The 22546-nt window shown below is 36.2% G+C and overlaps 2 protein-coding genes across 4 annotated transcripts in view; one reads left to right on the plus strand and one right to left on the minus strand.

Annotated features, from left to right (window-relative positions):
* LOC141442422 (complexin-like) overlaps positions 1 to 22546 on the plus strand; it is a 362634-nt gene that overhangs the window by 261654 nt on the left and 78434 nt on the right. The window lies entirely within an intron of this gene.
* Positions 5692 to 12363, minus strand: LOC141442120 (uncharacterized). The gene is made up of 3 exons (XM_074107028.1): positions 12214 to 12363; positions 9365 to 9518; positions 5692 to 7586 (listed from the first exon to the last, which is right to left on the minus strand). Exons 2-3 carry the CDS (start codon positions 9512 to 9514, stop codon positions 6960 to 6962), a joined length of 777 nt encoding a protein of 258 aa, XP_073963129.1. The 5' UTR covers positions 9515 to 9518; positions 12214 to 12363; the 3' UTR covers positions 5692 to 6959.

Here is a 22546-nt window from a genome sequence, read left to right on the forward strand (position 1 = left end):
CCGTACCGTACCGTACGGTAGCGGTAACAGTGGAGCAAGGGGTGCTAAGAATCCCCAGGTGACAGGCGCGGTCCGAAGGGGGGTCACAGGAGACCCAAACCGTAGGTACACGTCAAATTGAAAAGTCTTCTAAAAATTTACAAAATATAAAAAAACTATTGTGTGTTTTATGTGTATTTTGTGTGTGTGTGTGTGTAGTTTAGTCACTTATTCCTTTCATTTCATTATTGTACGTGTTCGTTTAATTGTAAATTGATTTTGGTTTCTGTTAGCAGAATTTGTAGTCTTGATACTTGGAATTTGAAATGTTTTTTTTATAAAAATAAAAAGCGCACATTGAATTTAACGTTATATTCTGTAGAAACTGCCTGTTACAATAAATATGTACCTACTAAGTGCTATGTAAATAATTTTAAACTGAAACTGTTTTTTTTTAATTTATGTTGTGAATTGTGTTCGTTAAATTTTTTTCGGTCAAAATTAATGTTACCTTAATATTTATAAACAATAAACTAATTTAGATTTATATTTGTTTTATTTAATGCTAGCTTTTACCCGTGATTGCGCTTGTCAAGAATTCGTTTGTTATCTTTGTTCCGAATTTTATCTAAATCGCTTCAGCGCTCATAAAACGCTTTAAGGCTACGTTCAGATGACTAGCGCTTAACGCACAACTACATGCATTTTATTCAGGCCGTACACGTGCTAACGCGCGTTTTAATAACGTTAAACATGTGTTCGATCTGAATAAAATGGTATGTAGTTGTAAACGCGCGTTAAAAGTTGTGGATAACGCTCATTTCGAGGCTTAAAGACTCGAACCCTTAAGACTCCAGAGTCTTAAAGACTCGACTATATTTGGGAATTAAATTGGCTTATTTTATGCGTATGAGTGTAATAAACCGTCTTTGCGGGCTTTGAGTCGTGAAGCCTCGAGAGTCTTTAGGGTTCGAGTCTTTAAGCCTCGAGAGTCTTTAGGTTCGAGTCTTTAAGCCTCGAGTAAGTTAGTCTTTAGTTCGAGTCTTTAAGCCTCGAGAGTCTTTAGGTTCGAGTCTTTAAGCCTCGAGAGTCTTTAGGGTTCGAAGCTTTAAGCCTCGAGAGTCTTTAGGGTTCGAGTCTTTAAGCCTCGAGAGTCTTTAGGGTTCGAGCTTTAAGCCTCGAGGGTTCGAGTCTTTAAGCCTCGAGAGTCTTTAAGGGTTCGAGTCTTTAAGCCTCGAGAGTCTTTAGGTTCGAGTCTTTAAGCCTCGAGAGTCTTTAGGTTCGAGTCTTTAAGCCTCGAAATGAGCGTTTTACACAACACTAGTAAGCGCGTGTCATCTGCTTTTATAATATTAATATTACTCAGAAAAAGGGACGGTTAAGAGCGTTTATACCTCTGAGCTGGCAACGTTGCATTTTTGATAGCTTTTCTCGATTATTCCATAAAAATTGAATGAATATTAAAAATGTGGCCTGATAGAACTCTTCTTAATATATAAGTTAATGTGTCTACTCCAATAATTATTCGTGAGACTTTTATATTCTTTAAAAACCGTTATCGTTTTAAAAGAATATAAAAGTCTATCACACATTCATTCTCCTTTTATGCAATCAGTGTGTAGCTGTGTGTGTAATCATTCACTTCAATTCTCGTGGCACTACCTAAAAAGTACCTACCATCCATGTCAAGTAAATTTTTACACTCAAAATACAGGCACTGCCTAGAATAAATTAAGATCTATACTGTCTAACCCAATCCAATAAATAATATAAATATCCAATTCTATCAATTTCATGCGAGCAAAAATAAATTTAACGAAAGAATAGGTATAGAAAAGGCACCTCCCCATTTTGTTGTGCAGCATCTGTTTAATCATGAGGTCGTGGCTTAGTTGGCGCCATCTATACGGTCCCAGCCGAACTAGCAAGCTCGCTCCCAATAGTACCTATATACATCGCCATTTTGTTGTTTTGTATCTGTTTTATGAGAGCGTTAAGCCGAATTGTAGGTAGCGCCATCTATGCATTTACAGCTGAGTTAGCACGCTCGGTCCCGCTAGTACCTATAATACCTAAACAAGACCACATAGGTAAATCTTACTTACCTAAAGTACCTACACACTAGTAAACATACAAATAGACACAAAACAGAGAACACGTAATGTCTCTTTAGGGAGAACTGTCAAACTTACGCCCTTAAGCATAATCATCATCATTATATCAGTTGCAGGACGTCCACTGTTGAAGATAACCTCACCTATAAATAAAAAATACAAATCAATGCTAAATGAAACACAATGAAGAGAAGATGTTCAAATTTTGAAATACATTTGTACTTACAAAACAATGAATATTTTAGGAATCGACCTCGTCGTAACAGTAAAACAAGATATATTCAAAAATGATTTTTTATTAAAATATTCAAAACTTGTCATCAAAATCGAAAATTCTAGTAGTAGATAGTCTACTGTCTCTTTATGTCACTAAACTCTTTAAATAATACATATAAAGCATTATACTGACTTTTGTTGCAGCTTAGCAATCCTTAAAAGTCTTTAAAGATAGTAAGTATACCGGGTGTGGCCTGTAATACGAGCAAAAAATTAAAACATAGATCGTCCTCGTCAAACTGAACAACATTAGTTCAGCGATTTTTAAAAATAATGGAGTCTTTGAATTTTCCTTTTTTCATACAAATTACGTACTGCTATCAATGTACGCCATCCTAGAACACAACTGACGTCGCCTGTCACGTTACAAACATCAAACATTTTGCCTTACATTGCTTCCTCCAATAAACTTACAAGTGTAATACTACTCTACTGTGTTTTTGTTGTGATGTAGTGTGTTTTTCTTGTCAATAAATGTTGTGAGTTTGTAATAAAAATTTAAAAAAACTAATTATTTTTAAAAGTCGCTTAACTAATGTTGTTGAGTTGAGGAGTATGATCGATGTTTTAATTATTTGCTCATATTACAGGCCACACCCGGTATAAGTTTAACAACATTATAAGTGCTTGGGAGCAAAATGTAAACTACACGCAAAATGTACACAACGCACATTGTGAAACACATGGAACGTACAAAAAGAACATTTGGTGACTGAACTTCTTGCTTTTTGCATGTTCCACGTTTTTCCCAAAATGCGTTGTGTTTGTGTTTCTTATGCGTATTGTAGATTTTTCTATTGGTTACATTTTGTGTGCAGCTATACTCTGCTTCTATGGCAGGCGAGAAAACTTACTATGGCCAACCTTTCGCATGTTTCAACGTCATTCTAAAACATGGTACAATAAGTTTTATTGTCTTGGGTGACCACTAACAGGCCATTACTTTGAAAGTTTGTACTAAGAGCAGCGGACATAATATATTCTTCAATGTTCGTTTTTTCGCCTGCCATAGATACAGAGTTAGTGTTACAATCGATTTCTTAAGCTTCTGAGCAAAAATTTGTTCAAAAATATCTGAACACGCTTATACGCCATTAACAATAGAGTCGTGTTCAGATATTTTTGAACAAATTTTTGCTCACAAGTTTATGAACTTGACTGTACATTCATACTGACATCGTTTATTCCAACCTATGGTCTGATTTGAAACATGTCAATCCCAATGCAATGTACCATAGAAAGGCCTTAAATTCTAAGTGCATTTTGTAACTTACAAAACCCCATCTTAGACTACCAGTAAGAATTATTTCTGTGAAGTATTAAATAACAATTTAGCTTTCATAATTATAAATTCTTATAAGATACTATCTGTATTCTTGCTAGAAGAATACGACGATCTATACTTATTGAAACTTAGCTATTCGTGCTTGTTTATTAACAGTCATGATTGATGATGATAACTGTTTTTTTTTTATCATTAACAATCAATGCATCATTCGAAAGTGTTGAAAACTTCTATTGAATTTGAAATATGAGGAATAAAAACTCCAATTAATCTTGTTAAACACTGAGTTGACAATTGGAGCTGTATTTTTATCATGATCTGTATTTATACACAAGTTTCTAAAATTTTTAAATTGTGTGAATTTATACAAAGAACAAGCAAATGCAATGTGAAGGTTCTTCGACTCGACAAATAGCTTAGCAGTAGCTTTAGGATACGCATATACAAGACAATTACTGTGTTAAACGCGTTATTAACACAAAAACTTTAACAATTAGTGAACATTGTCCTTATCACTTGTCAATACATTACTTAGAATCTTATTTAAGGCAAAGGCTAGACGTGCAATGAATACTGCGATCCTTCAATATGAGCCATGCTGATGATTTTCAATCTTACATTTCTTACTTCATAATTATTCACATTCTTCAAATACGCTAAACTACCACGATCAGTAAATACCACAATACCGGGTGCGGCCTGTAATACGAGCAAAAAATTAAAACAAAGATCGTCCTCGTCAAACTTGACAACATTAGTTCAGCGACTTTTAAAAATAATTAGTTTTTTAATTTTCATTACACTTTTACGTTTATTCGAAGAAGCAATCTAAAGGCTAAGTCAGTTGGGTTCTAGGATGGCGTACCTACATTGATAGCAGTAGGTATTTAATTTGTATGAAAAAAGGAAAATTCGAAGACTGCATTATTTTAAAAAGTCGCTGAACTAATGTTGTTCAGTTTGACGAGGACGATCTATGTTTTAATTATTTGCTCGTATTACAGGCCACACCCGGTATGTGATAAATATCTGTAGACCACAATATTTATTGTACGTCTAGCCTTCGCCTTAATATCTCAAGGGTTTATTCTATAGTGAGGCCAAACGAAGGTATTTTTTTGGTGAGTCGCGTATTTTTGGTCGCGTAGTTTTGGTTTCGTACAGGACTCCCATTATTTTATTCGCTATGTGGCAAAAACTGGATTTTGTATGAAACCAAATGCAGCAGAAGTTACGCAATTGAAAATACGCAACTCACAACTTGAAAATTACATTCATTTGCTCTCATAGTCTCGTCTGCATTGTAACTTAGTTAAGTTACTTTATTAAGCTATAAACTCTAAAAATATTCTCTCTATATAACTAAATCTGTATCGTCTATGTCAACTGGGTATTAAAAATATTAAGTGATACCCACGTAGATGTTAAAAATAACATCACGATACAAATTAAAACATATGTTTTGCGTTAAAATTACCTTTTCATGTCAGATTTACAAATTTAAATTAAACCTAGCCTGGGATACTGTCTTGAAGCTTTCTTCGCATGATTTTATGCAAAAAAATAGGCTAGTATGTAGTATCTTAAAATATTGTAAGTGCCAGTACAGACGGACTGCATTCTAACTGCAACGTAACTGCCAACTGCTGACTGTCCATATATTTGTCATTGCAGTTCCATTGGCCATGGATTTAATTCAGATCCGCATTGGCGATCCCTTCAAATAGCGAACCTACTGTGTTAAAAATAAAGTTGTGTTAAATACTTGTGATGACATCATTTAATAATATTTAAAATATAAAAAAAAATACCTCATTGAGTTTCTCGCCGGATTCTTCTCAACAGAGGTTTATCCGAACCGGTGGTTGTTTTGAAGATATTTTGACTTTGACTTTGATTGCAGTCGGCACAAATGCATGCAAACTGCACGCTGACTGCGATAAAAATGTATAAGCAGAGCAGTTGCGGTTGGTTACGTTGCATTTGGAATGCAGTCTATCTGGCCAAGTGCGGTCAGTTAGATTACGTACAGATGAATTGAATAATGTTTTGCCGTCGTATTTTGTTGTAAAAGTTCGTATTTATCTTGATTTATCAACAGCTTACTTAAATTTACTAAAGCTAATTGAGATAGCAAGATATATACGAATATATCCGGCAGAATACGATGGAAAAACATTATTAAATAGATCTGTATCAGGAAATATTGGACAGAGATTTTTTATTTTGTCTATTAAACAAAAAATTACGAATATTATAGATAGTTGAAAGTTGTAGGTCCCATGACTTTTGTGAGAACGGCGTGAACTTACGAAACTTCAGTCTCGAACGTTGACGCAATTCATCTTTGCCATTTTTTGTTTGATTGAAAAAAGAATAAATACGTCTCCAAGATGTCCTGAATCTAAGAGCGCTTGCGCATGTAGGCGTTTTTGTCGCGCGACTGTACTGCGACTCGTATCCATACATATTTAAGGGGATCCCATGCCCCAATGACCTTCGATCTGAATTCGTTAGTTTTTTAATGATTTTTGTAGCTTATTATATTAACAGCAACGGTTTTAAGCAAAATAGTATCCCATATTTACTTCAAAGTTCATTGTTTTCGAGATATTTGGCATCAAAGTTGAACAATTTTAGACCAAAAAACTGGTTTTCTGGCCATAACTTTTGGGTTAATTAGTTTCAAATGAAAACCCTCGACCAGTTTTTAGAGACGTCAAAGACGAACCCAAATATGCAGATTTCATATATATGTTAGATCTTTTACGTCAAAAGAGATATGAAATAAGTGTTTTTTTTTGACAATGTTTAAAACAATCATACAAAATTAAGTATTCATTTTTTTTCAAAATCCGGTAGACAAAAATGTAGATAAAAGATTGGAGAACCGATAGCCGTTTGACTATAATTCTATCTGTAGTGCAAAAGTAGGAGATACGATTCAAAACTTGTCAAAAATCGATGAAAACCTCGGGTAGCCCCTTAAGTAGCGCGACAGAAGCAACTGCAGCGCTCCGAGCTAGCGGTGGCAGACGGGCTACTACGAAACTCGAAGTTCGTGTCGTGCGGTCCCTCTGACACTTATACTATTTAATACGAGAGCGAGAGGGACGGTACGATACGAACTTTGAATTTAATAGTAGCCCTACAGATACTGTGAAGCGCGGCGGTCACTAGCTAGCGCTATAGCTATATTGTAAAGGGAGTTGTAAAGGGCACGACAAAAACGCCTACATAATGAAAGCGCTCTAACTGATGAACAAAATGCAATAATATGTTTACGCTGGAAACTGGCAGGTTTATCAACAAATCCTCTTGTCCACACGCCAAGGATTGTACGTAATTTCACTAATCATGGTTGGCAAAACGTTAATACTGTGAAGTAGCTTTTTCTGATTTTTCAAACCATTCACTGGAATATTTAGAGCTTCCAAGTGTTTGTCGTCATCAGTGTTTCTAAAGCTTTCACAAGGAAGTTCATCATCATCCAGAAAACTGAAGCTAACGGGCCAATTAGAAATCATAGTCATCTCGTCTTTTATCAATTGCTTTTGTAAATAACCCCATACGTTTGTCACTGTGTCACATAGTTTACACGTTTTAGCATACTGCTCGAATTCGATCAGAAACTGATCTAGAGTTATATTACGACCCTGACAGTGATCTCTAATAAGTTTACTGGTATCGACGATCTGTTTTCTAGTCGCGCTTTGTTTTATGCAAAACTTTCTGAAACCATCGAGTTTGAAGACACATTTGTCGTTTCTGATAGCTTCGACTTTGGTGGTGTAGTTGTCGTTGATTTCAGAGTTGTCGTACAGAGAGGGGTGATGAGAGTTAAGGTAGATGGAACAAGGGGGGCGGTTGGTGAAGAGGTTTAGCTCGTGACGGCGGCTTCTGGTCCGCTTTTCAGGTGGTAGCCGCTCCTCCTGCAAAGATACGTGAAGTTAGAGACGAATTAATTAGATTCAGTGAGCTTGGTAAAACGTGGCCTTATAAATAGTGCTAATATGCAGTGACTGGTATCTAATCAGCTACGCTACTGGTAATTAGCATGCAGACATATTGTCTAATAGATAGCCTGATAGATTCTTATAAGAACTATACTCGTAGATAAATATTTTTATTGGAAGATCGTCAAGTTACAGGTTAGAAAAAATCCCTTTTGCGAAGTCTGCCATACTTAGAGTAATGGTAACTTTCAAATAAATAGTTTTCAATGTTAAAACTAATATAAACGTGTAAGAGCTGGTTCCCACTTGTCGGATGTCGGACGCTGATTTTAATCGGATGTTCCAGTGGCAGAACATTTTATATGAAGCTTTTCACACTTGCCCGACACGAAACGGATCCGACACCCGACAAGTGGGAACGGGGGTGAGTTACTCTGCCTGTTACCTTTTCACTGCTAACCGATTCAGATGAAATTAAATCAGAAAATTGTTTGAGACTCCGATGTTGGCGAATGTAAACAGTAGGTTACGCGACTCGATGCTGTATTATCTACATAACACGCTGACGTTTCATCATCATCAGTCGGAAGACGTCCACTGCTGAACTAAGGCCTCCCCCTTAGAACTCCACAATGAACGACAACTCGCCACTTGCATCCACCGGTTTCCCGCAACTCTCACGATGTCGTCAGTCCACCTGGTGGGAGGCCTGCGAACGCTTCGTCTTCCGGTTCGTGGTCGCCACTCGAGGACTTTTCTACCCCAACGGTTACTTTGAGGTTTGCGGTTGCATTGACAATCTCTTTCTGCCTTTTTCCTACACATGTGATAGAAGAAAGTGGTAAAAACGATTGTGATTTCGAATGCGTTAATACAATAAGGACTCCGGTCGCAGTCATGACTTCACGAGTTGGCGACAACATAGGAATGACACCTTTAGGTACAACTTTGAGACTCACTCATACTTAATGAAATAAACCCGAATAACCCAAGTATTGAATCGAATTTAGCTCGACATCATCATCATCATCTCAGCCGTAGGACGTCCACTGTTGGACATAGGCCTCCCCCATAGACCACCAGTTGCTTCGGCTGGCAGCGGCTTGCATCCACCGCGAACCCGCAGAACCATATACCACGTGCGTATGCGTGCGTGTGCATATGAGTGGGTAGGCCATATAGCACGGAGAGCTCGACATGTTTCGGGCTAATTCATTCCTTCCTCTGGGAGGCCGCGCCACCGGTCTTCTCGCGCGAGTGCTCGACGAAACTAAACTAAACTTTTGTGCAAGGTCCGCCCGGATTGCTACCACCATCTTGCTCGCTAATCCTGCCGTGAAGCGCAGTTCTTGCACTGTTGTGTTTCAGCGTGGAGAGTAAGAAAGCCGGTGAAATTACTGGCACTTGAGGTATCCCATCTTAGGCCTCTAGGTTGGCAACGCATCTGCAATGCCCCTGGTATTGCAGATGTTTATGGGCGGTGGTGATCTCTTACCATCAGGAGACCCACTTGCTCGTTTACCATCCAGTTAAAAAGAAACTCGATTTAAGACGTGAGTTATCGAATTTATCAGAGGCGTCTTTACCTATAGTGCAGGGTGTGCGTTGCACACGGGCGCATCGGTGTTAGGGGCGCCGGCCGCGGCACTTTGTCTATTCCATTTTGACCGCGCGCTTCCTAGATGGCGCTAAAGTTATAATTGCACATGGGCTAAAGACGCCTCTGGGTTTTATTTAAACAAGGATGAACTTACCATCTTCTCAAGCACATGATAGTAGTTGCAGACGTCCTTGAACTTGTTGGTCTGGCCGCAGTGTAGCCACACGATGAACGCGCGTCGCACGGTCAGGTTGGAGTAGGGTGGTGCCGGCGGCTCAAATACCTCGTTTCTGGTGCTATTCATTGCCCTGAAAATGTAGAAGGTGAAGGTCACTTCATCGTTATTTTTCGGTGCCAATGGCACATTCAAAAGTTATGGTTGCCTAGGTTTAACCTATTCCTCTCTTAATATTCGTTTTTGTTATTAGCAATGAGTTGCTTCATGAAATCTAAGGTTTTTCAAAAACGAAAATAATTTATGACAGTCGGTTTCCCCGGTAATCAAGTTCAAACTATTATAGAAGATAAAATTATATTTCTGCTCATTTTAACTCACGTGTCATTAAACGTCCACTGATGAAACTAAACATAGAAAAAAAATCCTTTCTTTTACCTGCTTTTGTTCTTTTCTAACCGGATGCGCTAGGGTCCTATAAGCCTCGGCGTAGTAAACAAAAACCCCCAACTTTACGACGATCATCTGGCATTCTTAAAACCTACAATCTGTTTTACAACTTAGTAGAAGCTTTTTACAATGTCCAGTTTACCTGGACCCCCGTTCCTGTACGATCTCAACCGTTTACAAGTCCAAGCAACATTGGGTCTAGTTTTTACCAACATTTCCTTAGGAACTTTCACAAGAGAGCCTAAAAGGGTCGTAAACAGGTTTATGCCAATATTTTCGATAAAATTAGATAACATGTAGATAGAAAAGCCTGGTTTTATTAAACATAGCTTGTGTTGTTTTTAGCTTGTCAAATTCTCACATATCCTGAATTTAAAGTACAATAGGAACAACTATGTTTGGCTTTATAAACTGACTTCAAAAAAAGGAGGAGGTTCACAATTCTACTACTATACTACTACTATACCTGTACTGTGACTGTATGTTTTTTTCTGCGTTTGTTGCGCGGTAATTTCGCCAATTGAGAACCGATTTTAATAGTTATTTGTGCAACAAGAGAGCAAAGTTGTTTTTTGGTGCGAGTGTTGAATTTGAATCCCAAGCAAGCGAAGGATTGTATAATTGAATCACGAGCGTAGCGAGTGATTCTAGGTTAGAATCCTGAGAGCAGTGAGGGATTCAAACACACGAGATGCAAAAAAACTTTGGTCTCGTGTGACACATACAACTTTTCACCTCAGCAACAAGAACATAGGTTAGAATAAAATCACATATTATCCATTTACAAAACAAACAATATAAAAAAATATATAAATAAAACGATTATTAAGAAACAAATGTAATAGTCACATTTAGAAACCTTTAAAAAGTCACTAAAAAGTTCAAAAGCCAGACAATGATCAAAAGTCTCCGGCAAGTAGAGAGGTTTTGAATTCGGAACGAAGAAGTGTACAGTAGGTACGATACAAATCTCATACTCATAACATGCATTGTAATTTGAACTTAAAACTACTTACTTCATTTTCAACATCATTAGCGGTAAATAAACGGGAATGGTATTTTCGAGTATCTTATAATATCTATCAAACTTCTGAAAGTAATAATTAACAGATCAAACAATGTGAATCCTGAGCTACTGAGAAATTAACCTAGTTAAAATATTGTAAGAGGCTTACACAGTTATATAGGTTAAGAAGATCCTCAAATATAGCATAGCTATATACTAAATAGACTTAAGAGTATCATGTTGATAAAACTAAAGTATTTTTTTCTTTTCCAGGTAAGGATTCAGCTGATCAAGTTATGTGATCACCAAACAATTATCAGCTTACAAAGTAAGTGTCTCTACAACGTCGCGTTAAGTGTGTAATAATTTTCCACTGGTATTTTTGTTGCTACCACAAACTTTAAGGGCTTAGAAAAGGCCCTAATAATTATACTTTCATCATCTTATATAAAAAATTACGACTTCAATTTTTCCTTAACAAAATAAATTTGCACGCAGTGTAAATGTCGATACATGACGTCAAAAAAAATCTAAAAAAATGTTACGATTTGCTAATAGGTACTATACTCTAACTTTGTCACGGCTTCATAGCACTAAATAGAACATCTTGGTGCCTTATTTCTGTTTGTATAAAAAGTACACGGTCTTATACGAGTACTTATTTAATTTTGGTATATTAACCATCAGTTTGTAAACTAGAAGTGCCGTGTTTATCAAAACAATGCCTCTTATGCCTGGTTTTTTAACCCCCAACGCAAAGAGGGGTGTTGTTTGACCGCTATGTGTGTCTGTGTCTTTCTGTGGCACCGTAGCTCTTAAACGGGTGAACCGATTTGAATGCGGTTTGTTTTATTTGAAAGCAAGTTTTCTAGCGATGGTTTTTAGATATGTTGTATCAAAATCGGTTTAGCCGTTTTTGAGATATTAAACTTTGAAGTGACAACTTTTTATTGGTTAGGTTAACACTATAATAATTGACATGCAAGATTATTTTTTAGTCACAGTAGTAGTATCAGTCAGCTTTAATAACATGTTTCGCTGTAATCATGGAATTAATGACATTTGTTTTTTTTGTCACATGATTATTAATGGTGAATTCCATGGAACGATGCAACATTTTAAATGATAGTGTCGACACTAAAGTTTCGAATTTTGCGTAACGGTACTGGATGACATATCGAAATTTATATTGTTGTGTAATGGCTACTTGCTGGAAACACATAAATCCCGAGTTAGCGTTAAGCTCAGTGTAGTAGTGTCAAATTGTATGGAATTGTCACGCTTAAGCCTGGATTAACTACTAAATCTAGATTTATTTTTTCCTGCAAGACGGCCTAAGAAAATGCGATAAAAGTTATAAACCAACTCTTACCTTATATTAAATGCAATTTCTCCTGATAAAAATACTGCTTGACTACAACTTACACATTATTGTGATAAAAATGAAAAATTTCAATTGCTTTTTTATTTGGCAGCAACGCGTCTTTGCGAGCTTTGTCCGTTGTCTAATAAACGGGTTTTTTAAAATATCAAACATAATTTGCAACTACCGTCGTTTAAGAACAAAATACTTTTAGTTATTTCCAACGTAAAGCAAAATAATGCTTTACGCGTGAGGTCCAAGGGTGAGTTTACATCTACAACGTGCACCTGCACAGAATATAAAAGAATGTGAAACTAGTGAAAATAAAATTAGAGCGTTTTCGTACTATCCGATCCGATATCGGTATCGGACGACGATACGATATCGGGGAAAAGTAAAATGTATAAAATGTGTACCTGTCTTTTACATTGTCCGGCCCGATATCGGATATCTTGTACTATGGATACTAAGCAACGGATATACCTATCTACATACTTATATAAATACATACCTAAATACATACTCGTATTAAACATCCAAGACCCGAAAACAAACATTCGTATTATTCATACGAATATCTGCCCCCCCCGGCCGGGAATCGAACCCGGGACCTCAAACTTCGTAGTCAGGTTCTCCCCAGGTCGTCGTCACGTGTTTCAGAACAGTTCTTTTTTTCTTTTTGATTTAGATTACTGTTTTAGTTTTGTTTTTCATGACTTTGTTTTTTTCATTTTTGTTTTTGTTTGTTCGCTAAATTTAAGTCATTATGTTATTTTTAGATGAATTTAATATTTTTGTTGTTGTTTTTTCTTTAAGCGAATAGAAAAATCATTATACCTGTCCTCCTCAAGTTTTGTTCACTAGTAGTTTTTAGGGTTCCGTACCTCAAAAGGAAAAAAATGGAACCCTTATATGATCACTTTTAAATATATTCTTTCTTTTTGTCCGTCGGGAACGCGTGGAGGTATCAAGCTGAAATTTATATCAAATACTGAGGTCTACTGTCCCTTGAAGCTATGAAAAAATCAAACTTCTAAGCCAACGCAATCAAAAGATGCAGCCGTTTATGCTTTCCGCGGAATGAAAAACTTTTCTCTCGCAAGTACAGACACCTTATCAAATATGATATTATCAAAGGATATAATGCGTCGAATCCGAGTCCATTGAGTGCTCGGCCACAGCCACAGAAATAATAATAAATATCCTCTTATTATTATTTCTGTGGCCACAGCAGATCCCCTGCCGTCCTGTTTCCTCATACTGCGTAGTTTTTTTTTCATAGTTTCCCAATTAATTCTTTGCTAGTTACTAAATCCTGTTTTATACCACAATTAATTTATCAGTTTATCTAAAGCCGAGTTTAGACTTGAAAAAAAATCGTGCAAGTTGCATTACATTGCGGCGCTCGATTGACCACTACAAACTCGTTGGCTTTACCGCCTCGCAATCGAATGCAACTTGCACGATTTTTTCTTGCAAGCCTGAACTCGGCTTAAGTTCACCACAAAATGTGCCTATAATCTTTAAATAATGATGGTGTGGTTAGTTCTAATTCTACCGGCACTTTTCTTATTTCTAAAACGATTAAACATTGTTTAAGCCAAGAGAAGTGGGGAGAACAAGCAATATAAAGGCTGAATCGCAGCAGTTCTTTTAAGATAGAACAGCTAATCATCCTTAAAATCAAAATGGATCGTTTTATTCAAATTGATCATTCTATCAGGACTTTAAACAAACTAGGCGCCATTGTAACTCATTGGGAAAATTTTAAACATATCCCGATCGATTATCCGATACAAATAAGGGAGTGTTATAAAAAATATTCCACCAATGCACCTGGTGGTGTAGAAATAATGATGTGGCTGGATGGTTGGGGGATGATGGCACTGCCTAGCATCTTCAACCAAATAGATGACCAGTCCATCGCTGATCTAAACAGCGAATATGTGAGTCTCACTTATAAAGGACCGTGTGGTGACTTTCATATCCTGGACTTCAGTTAAGTGATGTACTTCAGTGGAACAGTTTTTTTTTCTTTTTGTGTTTTAAGTGTAGATTAAGTTTGTTTTGGTTTTGTTGTTCATGGATATCTATTGTTTTTGTCACTTTGTTTTTTTATATTAATTCTAATTGTAATAGTAGGTAATAGTAATACTTGTGATGTATAGATATCATTTATTTATAATATTATAAATTCGTTTAAAGAAAAATACCTCGTCGAGTTTCTCGCCGGATTCTTCTCAACAGAGGTTTTTTCCGAACCGGTGGTAGATTTATTTTGACATTCGTAAGTGCTTGTTGTAGCCTAAATTGAATAATGATATTTTGACTTTGACTTTGAACAGTAATATTTTAATAGTAATTTCTCAATTTGTTATTTTCCTAGGTTTACATATTATATAATAGAGACTGGTGCGTTTGTAACTATTGTTAGAAAATCAGCTCAGTTTGCATTGTGTATTTTTCCCACCCACTTGGGGTAAAGTTTACTTACTTGTATCTGCTTGCAAATGCTACCCCAAGAAACATATTCGGTTTTTTCCACTGTAAAAAAAGCTTTTTTCATTGTAATATAATTTACGTTTGTAATTGTTTAATTTTTTCAGTAAATCAATCTTTTGTACATATTATTTAATATCAAGATAACCAAATTGCCTTCAAAATCTGTTTTTAATTAGCCATTACAAATTATATATAGGTACGTACGCAATGCTTGCTTTATTTACTTACATATGCAAAGAAAACAGTGTAATAAACTACTTCGTATACTTATTGTTTTTTTTATTAAATCTACGAGTATCTATAAACCTTAAACATACATGGTGTACAGTCTCCATAAGATATTTAGGAGCGACCAAGGTGGTCAAAAATATCGGCACGTGCACTCCATTACATTACATTACATGCTTTGATATTTTTGATCATCAGTATATGGCGACTGTACTGCTATTATCTGTCTGTTCATAGTTAATAGTTTTCATCTATCCTCGTGCAGCACATCTCTGAAGCATTTCTATTGGTCCATGAAAAACACATTCCTCGTAACATATCCTAGCACATCTCTGGTGGACACGGAGGCTATCGTCACAATGCTGGGCATAGGCCTAATACAATGAGAGGGCCTCATTTCATTTCATTTATTTATTCATTCATGTTCATTTACAAAGATGGTCATTACACAGATGGTCAGTACATGAAACCCTGTTCGGGTATAGAATGTCAGTTACTTACTTATAATTATTAATTATACATTAATTTGTCTTTATCAATTATTTCATGTTAATACAATGTACGTTAATATTAGATGTAAATTTTACTACTATTACTAATTATTAATTACCATTATTAAATAAGTAAAGATTTTAGCGTTTCAATATCGAATAGAAAATAATAACAATGAAGAACATATAACAATGTCCATTAATGCATGATTTTTATGTCAGAATTGGTCGTTTAAAAAGTCGTCAATTTTATAATAACATTTCTCTCCATCTAAAATGTAGGATTGGGAACGTCATAGGTACGCCATTGAAATGTCTTGCAGGCAGGCGCCCATAAGGTTTACTGCTTTTTCGCGTTGTACGAGTATAGTAATGGTCAGATGTTGTTCATAAAATATAGATTCAAAATCGATACAATACAATACAATTACTCTTTATTGTACACCAGAAATAGTAAGCGATACAGAAAACAGGTACACAGAGAAAATTACAAGGTAAGCATTAGGCGGCCTTATCGCTCAAGAGCGATCTCTTCCAGGCAACCTTTTTACAGAAAGAAGGAAGGACTAGTTCACAGCAGGTGGTGCATTAACAGTTGATCAGAAAAAATAAAATGCAACAAAAACACATCGGCACATACACGACATTACAATATTTCAATATTTTTAGTTTAAGATTAAATTTTAATATAATTATCATCATCATCATGTTAACTGAAAGACGTCCACTGCTAAACATAGGTCTCTCCAAGGCTCTCCACTCAGACCGGTCTTGTTCTTTCTGCATCCACCGCGATCCCGCGATCTTGTCGTTTTTGGTAGGTTAGGTTAGACGGGTCTCTGCCGGTGATTAACTATAGCGCCCCCTGCCCCGCCGTTACCGTGGCTGCTACCGGAGCCAGGAATAGCAGGGCCGCCGGGGACTATGGGTCTGGGCATGATTTGGTGGGTATTTTTGGGGGGAAAATGCCTTAGTCGCCACGCTTGGCAGGCGGGTTGGCGACCGCAGTTATAGTTCACGGACGCTGCTGACCATCCTCCGGTTTATCCCTTAGTCGCCCTCGACACCCTCGGGAAGATGGGTTAGTGGCTATTCTCGACCGACACCGCACGGCATGATGACTATTTATATTATGACTTATGATTAAAACTATGTAAAAAATCACAAAATACAAATACAAAAAAAACACAACAACAACACAAGCAGAATTACTAACTAAATATTTATAAATACCTAAATCTAACTTAAGCCAATTCATAAAATAAAATAAGTAATCAGAAAATTCGCTTAGGAGGAAATCCTTGCAGAAAAGTTAAACCATTGTGGAGAAATTAACGCTAAATAAAGCTGTTTACTACAAAGTATTATTTTAAATAACTGTTATGTGTTTTGTCTTTAATCCTTTTAATTTTTTTATAAACAATCATTAACGCAAATGAAGCAGACCCTACAATATACAGTTGTTTGAATGTTTATAAAGATGATGACACGTAGAAGTAGGTAGTGCCACGAGAGTTGAAGTTAATGCCTACGAGTACACACACAGCTACAAAAAGAACAGAGTCCATGAAAAGAGAATGAATTAAATTAATGAGGGAATGTCCAAATCCCGCGGTCATTACATGGCATTTTCTTGTGTGCATGACCTCAACTCTGGTGGCACTACCTATACTAGTGTCACCAGCGACGAACGAATTACCATCTAATAAAAACGAAACTATCTCATCGCTTGTAAAATATCAAAGTAATCAAAGTCGATTGCTTTACTTTCGTCATCATTGTTCTGTTCTTCTTCAATTATAACATCCTTGTCGTCCACTTGATCAACATCTTTCTCTTTCTCAAAGTTCAAATAAGCTATAATGATGAGATCTTCGTCATCTAAGAAGTCAGCACCAACACTGCTGGTGATTTCCCGGCCAAGATCAAGGCAAACTACACTTCATAGCTTCAAGATTCGATTCCTGAAAAAAAAGTTTTGAGGTTAGAGAAAGTAAGTAATAGGGTGACCCGGGGCTATTGTAGCTGGGGGGATATTGTATCTGAGCCGTCTGATGGGCCAGGGGAATATTGTAAAATGCCGGAATTTCAATTGTAACTACCAAATCAAATGGTCAACACGTGCGAAGCCGCAATTAAACTCTAGTATAATAACAAACTGAGTTTACAGAGTTAAAAAATAACTGAACACTTACCAAATAGATATAACTAGTAAGTAGGTACTTATTTTGAATAATATTGCAGACTTTCTTAACTGATTTTACAAAACTAATAGTAAAAAGATGAAAGCTATGATGTACAAATGTAAATGAGGCTGTACAAAGAGTACTAGAATAGCAAATATCACTACTAGTGGGTAAGTTTCATCTCGCAATGATTTCGTTCTACCCGTTTTACATCATTAAAAATAATATCAGAACCTCAAAAGTACTAAGTTGGTATCAAGAGGCCGAATACCAAAGCGTAATATTATGTTCTCAAAAGGTTTTATTAAAGCTGAATTCTTAAATTATTTTGTCTCGTGAGACTGACGAAAGAGACCGTCCTTAGGATTCAAAGGGCAGAATTTCTGAATGTGTATGTATATGTGACTTGTATGTATGTGTGTAAACTCTTTACGAGTTTTGTACAAAAGAAAATAAACAAGTAGTATTGACTAACTTTGAGATGGATGGACTTGTCACTTTCTACACCTACTATAAAATACGCAAATGAAGTTCTTCGGTGCATATAGATTTATCGTTTGAGAACTCATTAATACAACAACATTTTATTGATTAAGAATGTCATTAATTTATTTTTGAATACATAGTCACAATTTTTTCCGTAAGGTAATAATAAAATATGTACATGATTTCTATGTGCGGAACAAAAGTACACATTAGTAATATTTCTCATAAGCATAAATAATTTAAGGCAAAAGAATAATTTTATAATGAAAAAGATACCATCGATTTTCTTTGCGTAATATTTTCTACATTGTAAAAGCGGCTTAAGGGTATACTTTTCGAATGAACCAATGAGCGTATCGTATTCAGCCTTTGTACTACCTATTACTTTATTATGCCCTGTTTACATTATTTTAGAGAAATCATTCCAGTAGCACGATGGGGCAATTATACTAAGATGATCGTCCGTGCAATATACGGTGACAGTAATAGTGCAAAGAACACTTAACTGCAACTAAAAAATATTTTAAATTGTTTTAAAACAAATAAATAGTCGATTTTAGCAGTTTAGTTGGCAAAGTAGTGTCGTCACAACTAACTATTGCCACACAAAATCTATGGGAGAATCGTGATTTGACAGTTGATAAAAAGTATGTCAGTTAGATTGGTGCTACCACTAATGTGAAGACGGCGTTCATTGGCCGAAGTGTGAAACAAGTTCAGCGATCGCATTAGGTGAACTAAGTATAGGTAGTGCCACGAGAGTTGAAGTGAATGATTACACACACAGCTACAGAAACAACTGATAGCACAAAAGGAGAATGAGTAATCGATTGGCTACAACATAAATGTTTTACAGTGTAAAAGAATACTTGGCAAATCTCGAGTGATGTTAATTTTAGGTAATTTCAATTAACTTAATGTATTTATGGAATGTGTATTTCATTTGAATTCGACTATTAGTGGGCATTAGACCTGTAAAAACGAATATATTTTTAATGATAATAATTATAATTCTAAAATAATGTGATTTTTGTTTAATGTGTCAATAATATTCACGCCTGCATGCAGCTTAGATACAATGGACAAGGAGATTGTAACACCATTAATACTGTATTCTAGAAAATAAACGATTCTGATTCTGAACAAAGAAACTAATTAAATGTCAAAATCCTGCTGCCATCTCGTGGCACTACCTATACTACTATCATTTCTGCTTGACACTGCTTTGTAGTCACTTGTAACTTGAAAGCCCCGCAGCCCCGCTACTGGAATGATTCTACTGGAACAATCTAAACGGGGCCTTACCGGTATAGAAAATAACCTATAGACTATAATCATATTCATATATTTGTTTTCCTTGGGTAATTTAAACTCTTTACGGGCAAAATCTGCTTATTCCTTTCGCATCTGCCGCCCGATTAAGACCAGATTCATTTTTACGTATTTTAATATAAAATGAAATAGCTTAAAGTTACATTTATGTTTCAATTAAAGTTAACATTGTGATGAAGATAGAGAAAAAAACTAGCGAAGGCAAGAATTTCGACAGTGCGGCGGTAAACAGGTCGGTGGTCGTTATTTTAAATGTATAAGCTTAAATAATGGAAATAAAAGAAGGTAGAATGGTCCATCATCATCATTATCATCATCATACCAGCTGTAAGATGTTCTCTGTTGGACATAGGCCTCCCTCAGACCTCCAGTTGCTTCGGTCGGAAGCGGCCTGAATTCACCATGAACCCATGGCTTTAGCCAGATCATCCGTCCGTCGTAGTGGTCTAGGTTACTCGATATATTATCAGTCTAATAATATTAGTACGTATTTTTATCAATTTAAGGATTAGAGAAGGTAGGAAAACAATTCTGATCAGTTTTATTGGAAAATGTTGTATTTATAATCATTAACCTGTAATGTAAATCATAACAATTTTAATGACTATTTCCAATTGTTACGTAATCATTTCTTGCTGTTTCTAAATCAATTATGGAATTAGGATTCCGTAGCCCTAACAAGGACCCTTTCAGTTTCACCATATCGCTTTGTGTGTCTTTCCATCCGTCCAACTTAGCTTAGCTAAGAAACTGTTAGTAGGTACCTATCTTTTTAAATGATATGCAGCAGTTCTCAGCTTGCGGCAATCCATCAATAACCAGCATCAGACACCATCAACCACCAACAAAATCAAAAACATCAGTTTCTGCCCTTATAGCTGCCATTCCTGGCGGGAGAACGCATCCACATTCTCTGCCAAAAGACCGTGCCGATCTTCTGCCGTGGAAGTGGAACTCCTGGCGTCTACGACCCACACGAGCTTGTATGTATATCACCACAGAAGACGATGAAGTGACTGAACCAGTGAGATATTAAATTTCTTCATGCCCTTATCACCAGGTGAGGTCAAGGCCAGAAGTAAATAGACATCACGACACACGTTTGTGAACAGCCAGCGGTGACCAGATGTAGCTACTTCATTCTGTCTAGACGTACCAGCTGGGAAGCAGAAGAATGGTTTAGGTATGGTTTAACAAGAGACACCTCATAAAGTTTAAGAGGAAAATCTTTAGAGGAAAATTGTTCATTAAACTTTTTAGATTTAATGATTACAAAAGTAAGCGGAAAGTGATAACCGTGATAAGGCTGTCTATCGCTTTCCTTGTAATATCTCTGGACCTACATATATATAAACCTGTTTTCTGTACTGCTTGCTATGTATTGGTGTTCAATAAAATCATTGCATTTTAATTTAAATAGTTCAAATATACCGTAAGCCTGCACAGATGCTGTTACATCAGCATATTCTACTCGGCCATGGCAGCATAAAGATGCTTTCCATTATTATGTACATAGATTGGTCGCCGGTGAGCAAAGTATTTATTTTCAGTTCAAACAGAAGATAGTTAAGAACTGGAAAAACTGACTGAAAGCAGTGTCAGATAATATTTTTCAATGTTTTAGATATTAACAAAGTAGGTAAACACGAAATCAACAGTTATTCACCGAAATTTTCGTTCCTTTTTGTTCTGTTGTATTTGGGGCTTTGGTTTTGATATAATGTTAATCTCATTTACCTAGTTAGATCTACTGCTATACCGACGACTTGGTAATGGCTAGTTAATAATAAAACACAAAATCTATTTCTTATTTTTTTTTTAACTTTTAACTGTAATACCTAATTTAAGAGTTAATACATAAAACTAAGAAAGTTCTTAAATAAATATAAAGTATTTTATGGACTTACGATAGTGTAAAATTGTAATTAGTAATAATTAAAGAAGAAAAAAATTAAAATCCATAAGAAATAAAAAATATTTAAAACTAAACATTAAAAACTACAAACTTAAAAAATAATATAAAGTAACACAAATAGAAGCAAAACTAAGGTAAAAAAAATAAATTTAGCTTTTTTGAAAATTACAATTGTTTATAACAGTAATACCAAATAAAAAAATGAAACCTTAAAACTTACAAAAGTAACAATAAATAATATTAAAAAATAAACACTTGAATACCAATCGTATTTAAGACAGTATTTTGATGTCTGTACAAGTATGTCTTACTACTACGTAACTACTTGTAGGTAGTTCCCAACCAGTCTGGCGCACGCAATGTCGAGACTGGTTGGGTCTGGTCACTGGATGGTCAGTATGTCCTGTATCTTCGCGAAGCTCATGCCCTATGTCCGCCCGCATTATACGCACTTGCGGCGAGCATGTCTTGTATCTCCGCAAAACTCTTGCGCATTATCTCCAACACAAGGAACAGTGCACACGCATCTGCATCTGCAGAGAGATTTTTATTGTTAAACTTGTTTCATATTCCTTACCACGGACTAAGAGGCTCGTCATTCTATACCCCTGGCACCTTCGGACAGGATTCTCTCTTTATATCCCAAGGTAGAACACCGTGAAAGCAACTATGACGTCACTGATCCCCAGCTGACTTGCTGAGGTCGTTCAGACGGAAGTGCTTGCCAAGCATAGATTAAAGTCACTAATTTAATATATATGAGTGTCTAATTAAAGTCAACAAAGCTACGTATTAGAGCAGGTACCCTGCTTTTCTTAAGGCGCATGTAGCGCATAAACACGCACAAAGTGCGTGGCACAACGTTACACCCGGTGCTGTCATATCGCAGCCACAGTAGCGAGGATTAGAATTGGAGGAGGGAGTGGCGGGACAGGGTAATGGAAAGTGGACACTTTTAAATTCGTCTAATAAAAAATAGCACGAATTCACTTCGCTTTCGACAGGACTGACATCTAGTTCAAAGTCAGTTAGTTCATCCTCGTCTTCATTGACAACGTCGTGCACTGCTGGTACCACAGGTACCCATTGTCACAACGTTACACCCGGTGCTGTCATATCGCAGCAACAGTAGCGAGGATTAGAATTGGAGGAGGGAGTGGCAGGACATGGCAATGAAAGTGGATATTTTTAAATTCGTGTAA

Source organism: Choristoneura fumiferana, chromosome 25 (assembly GCF_025370935.1).
Source record: "Choristoneura fumiferana chromosome 25, NRCan_CFum_1, whole genome shotgun sequence".
In the NCBI taxonomy this organism is placed as follows: domain Eukaryota; kingdom Metazoa; phylum Arthropoda; class Insecta; order Lepidoptera; family Tortricidae; genus Choristoneura; species Choristoneura fumiferana.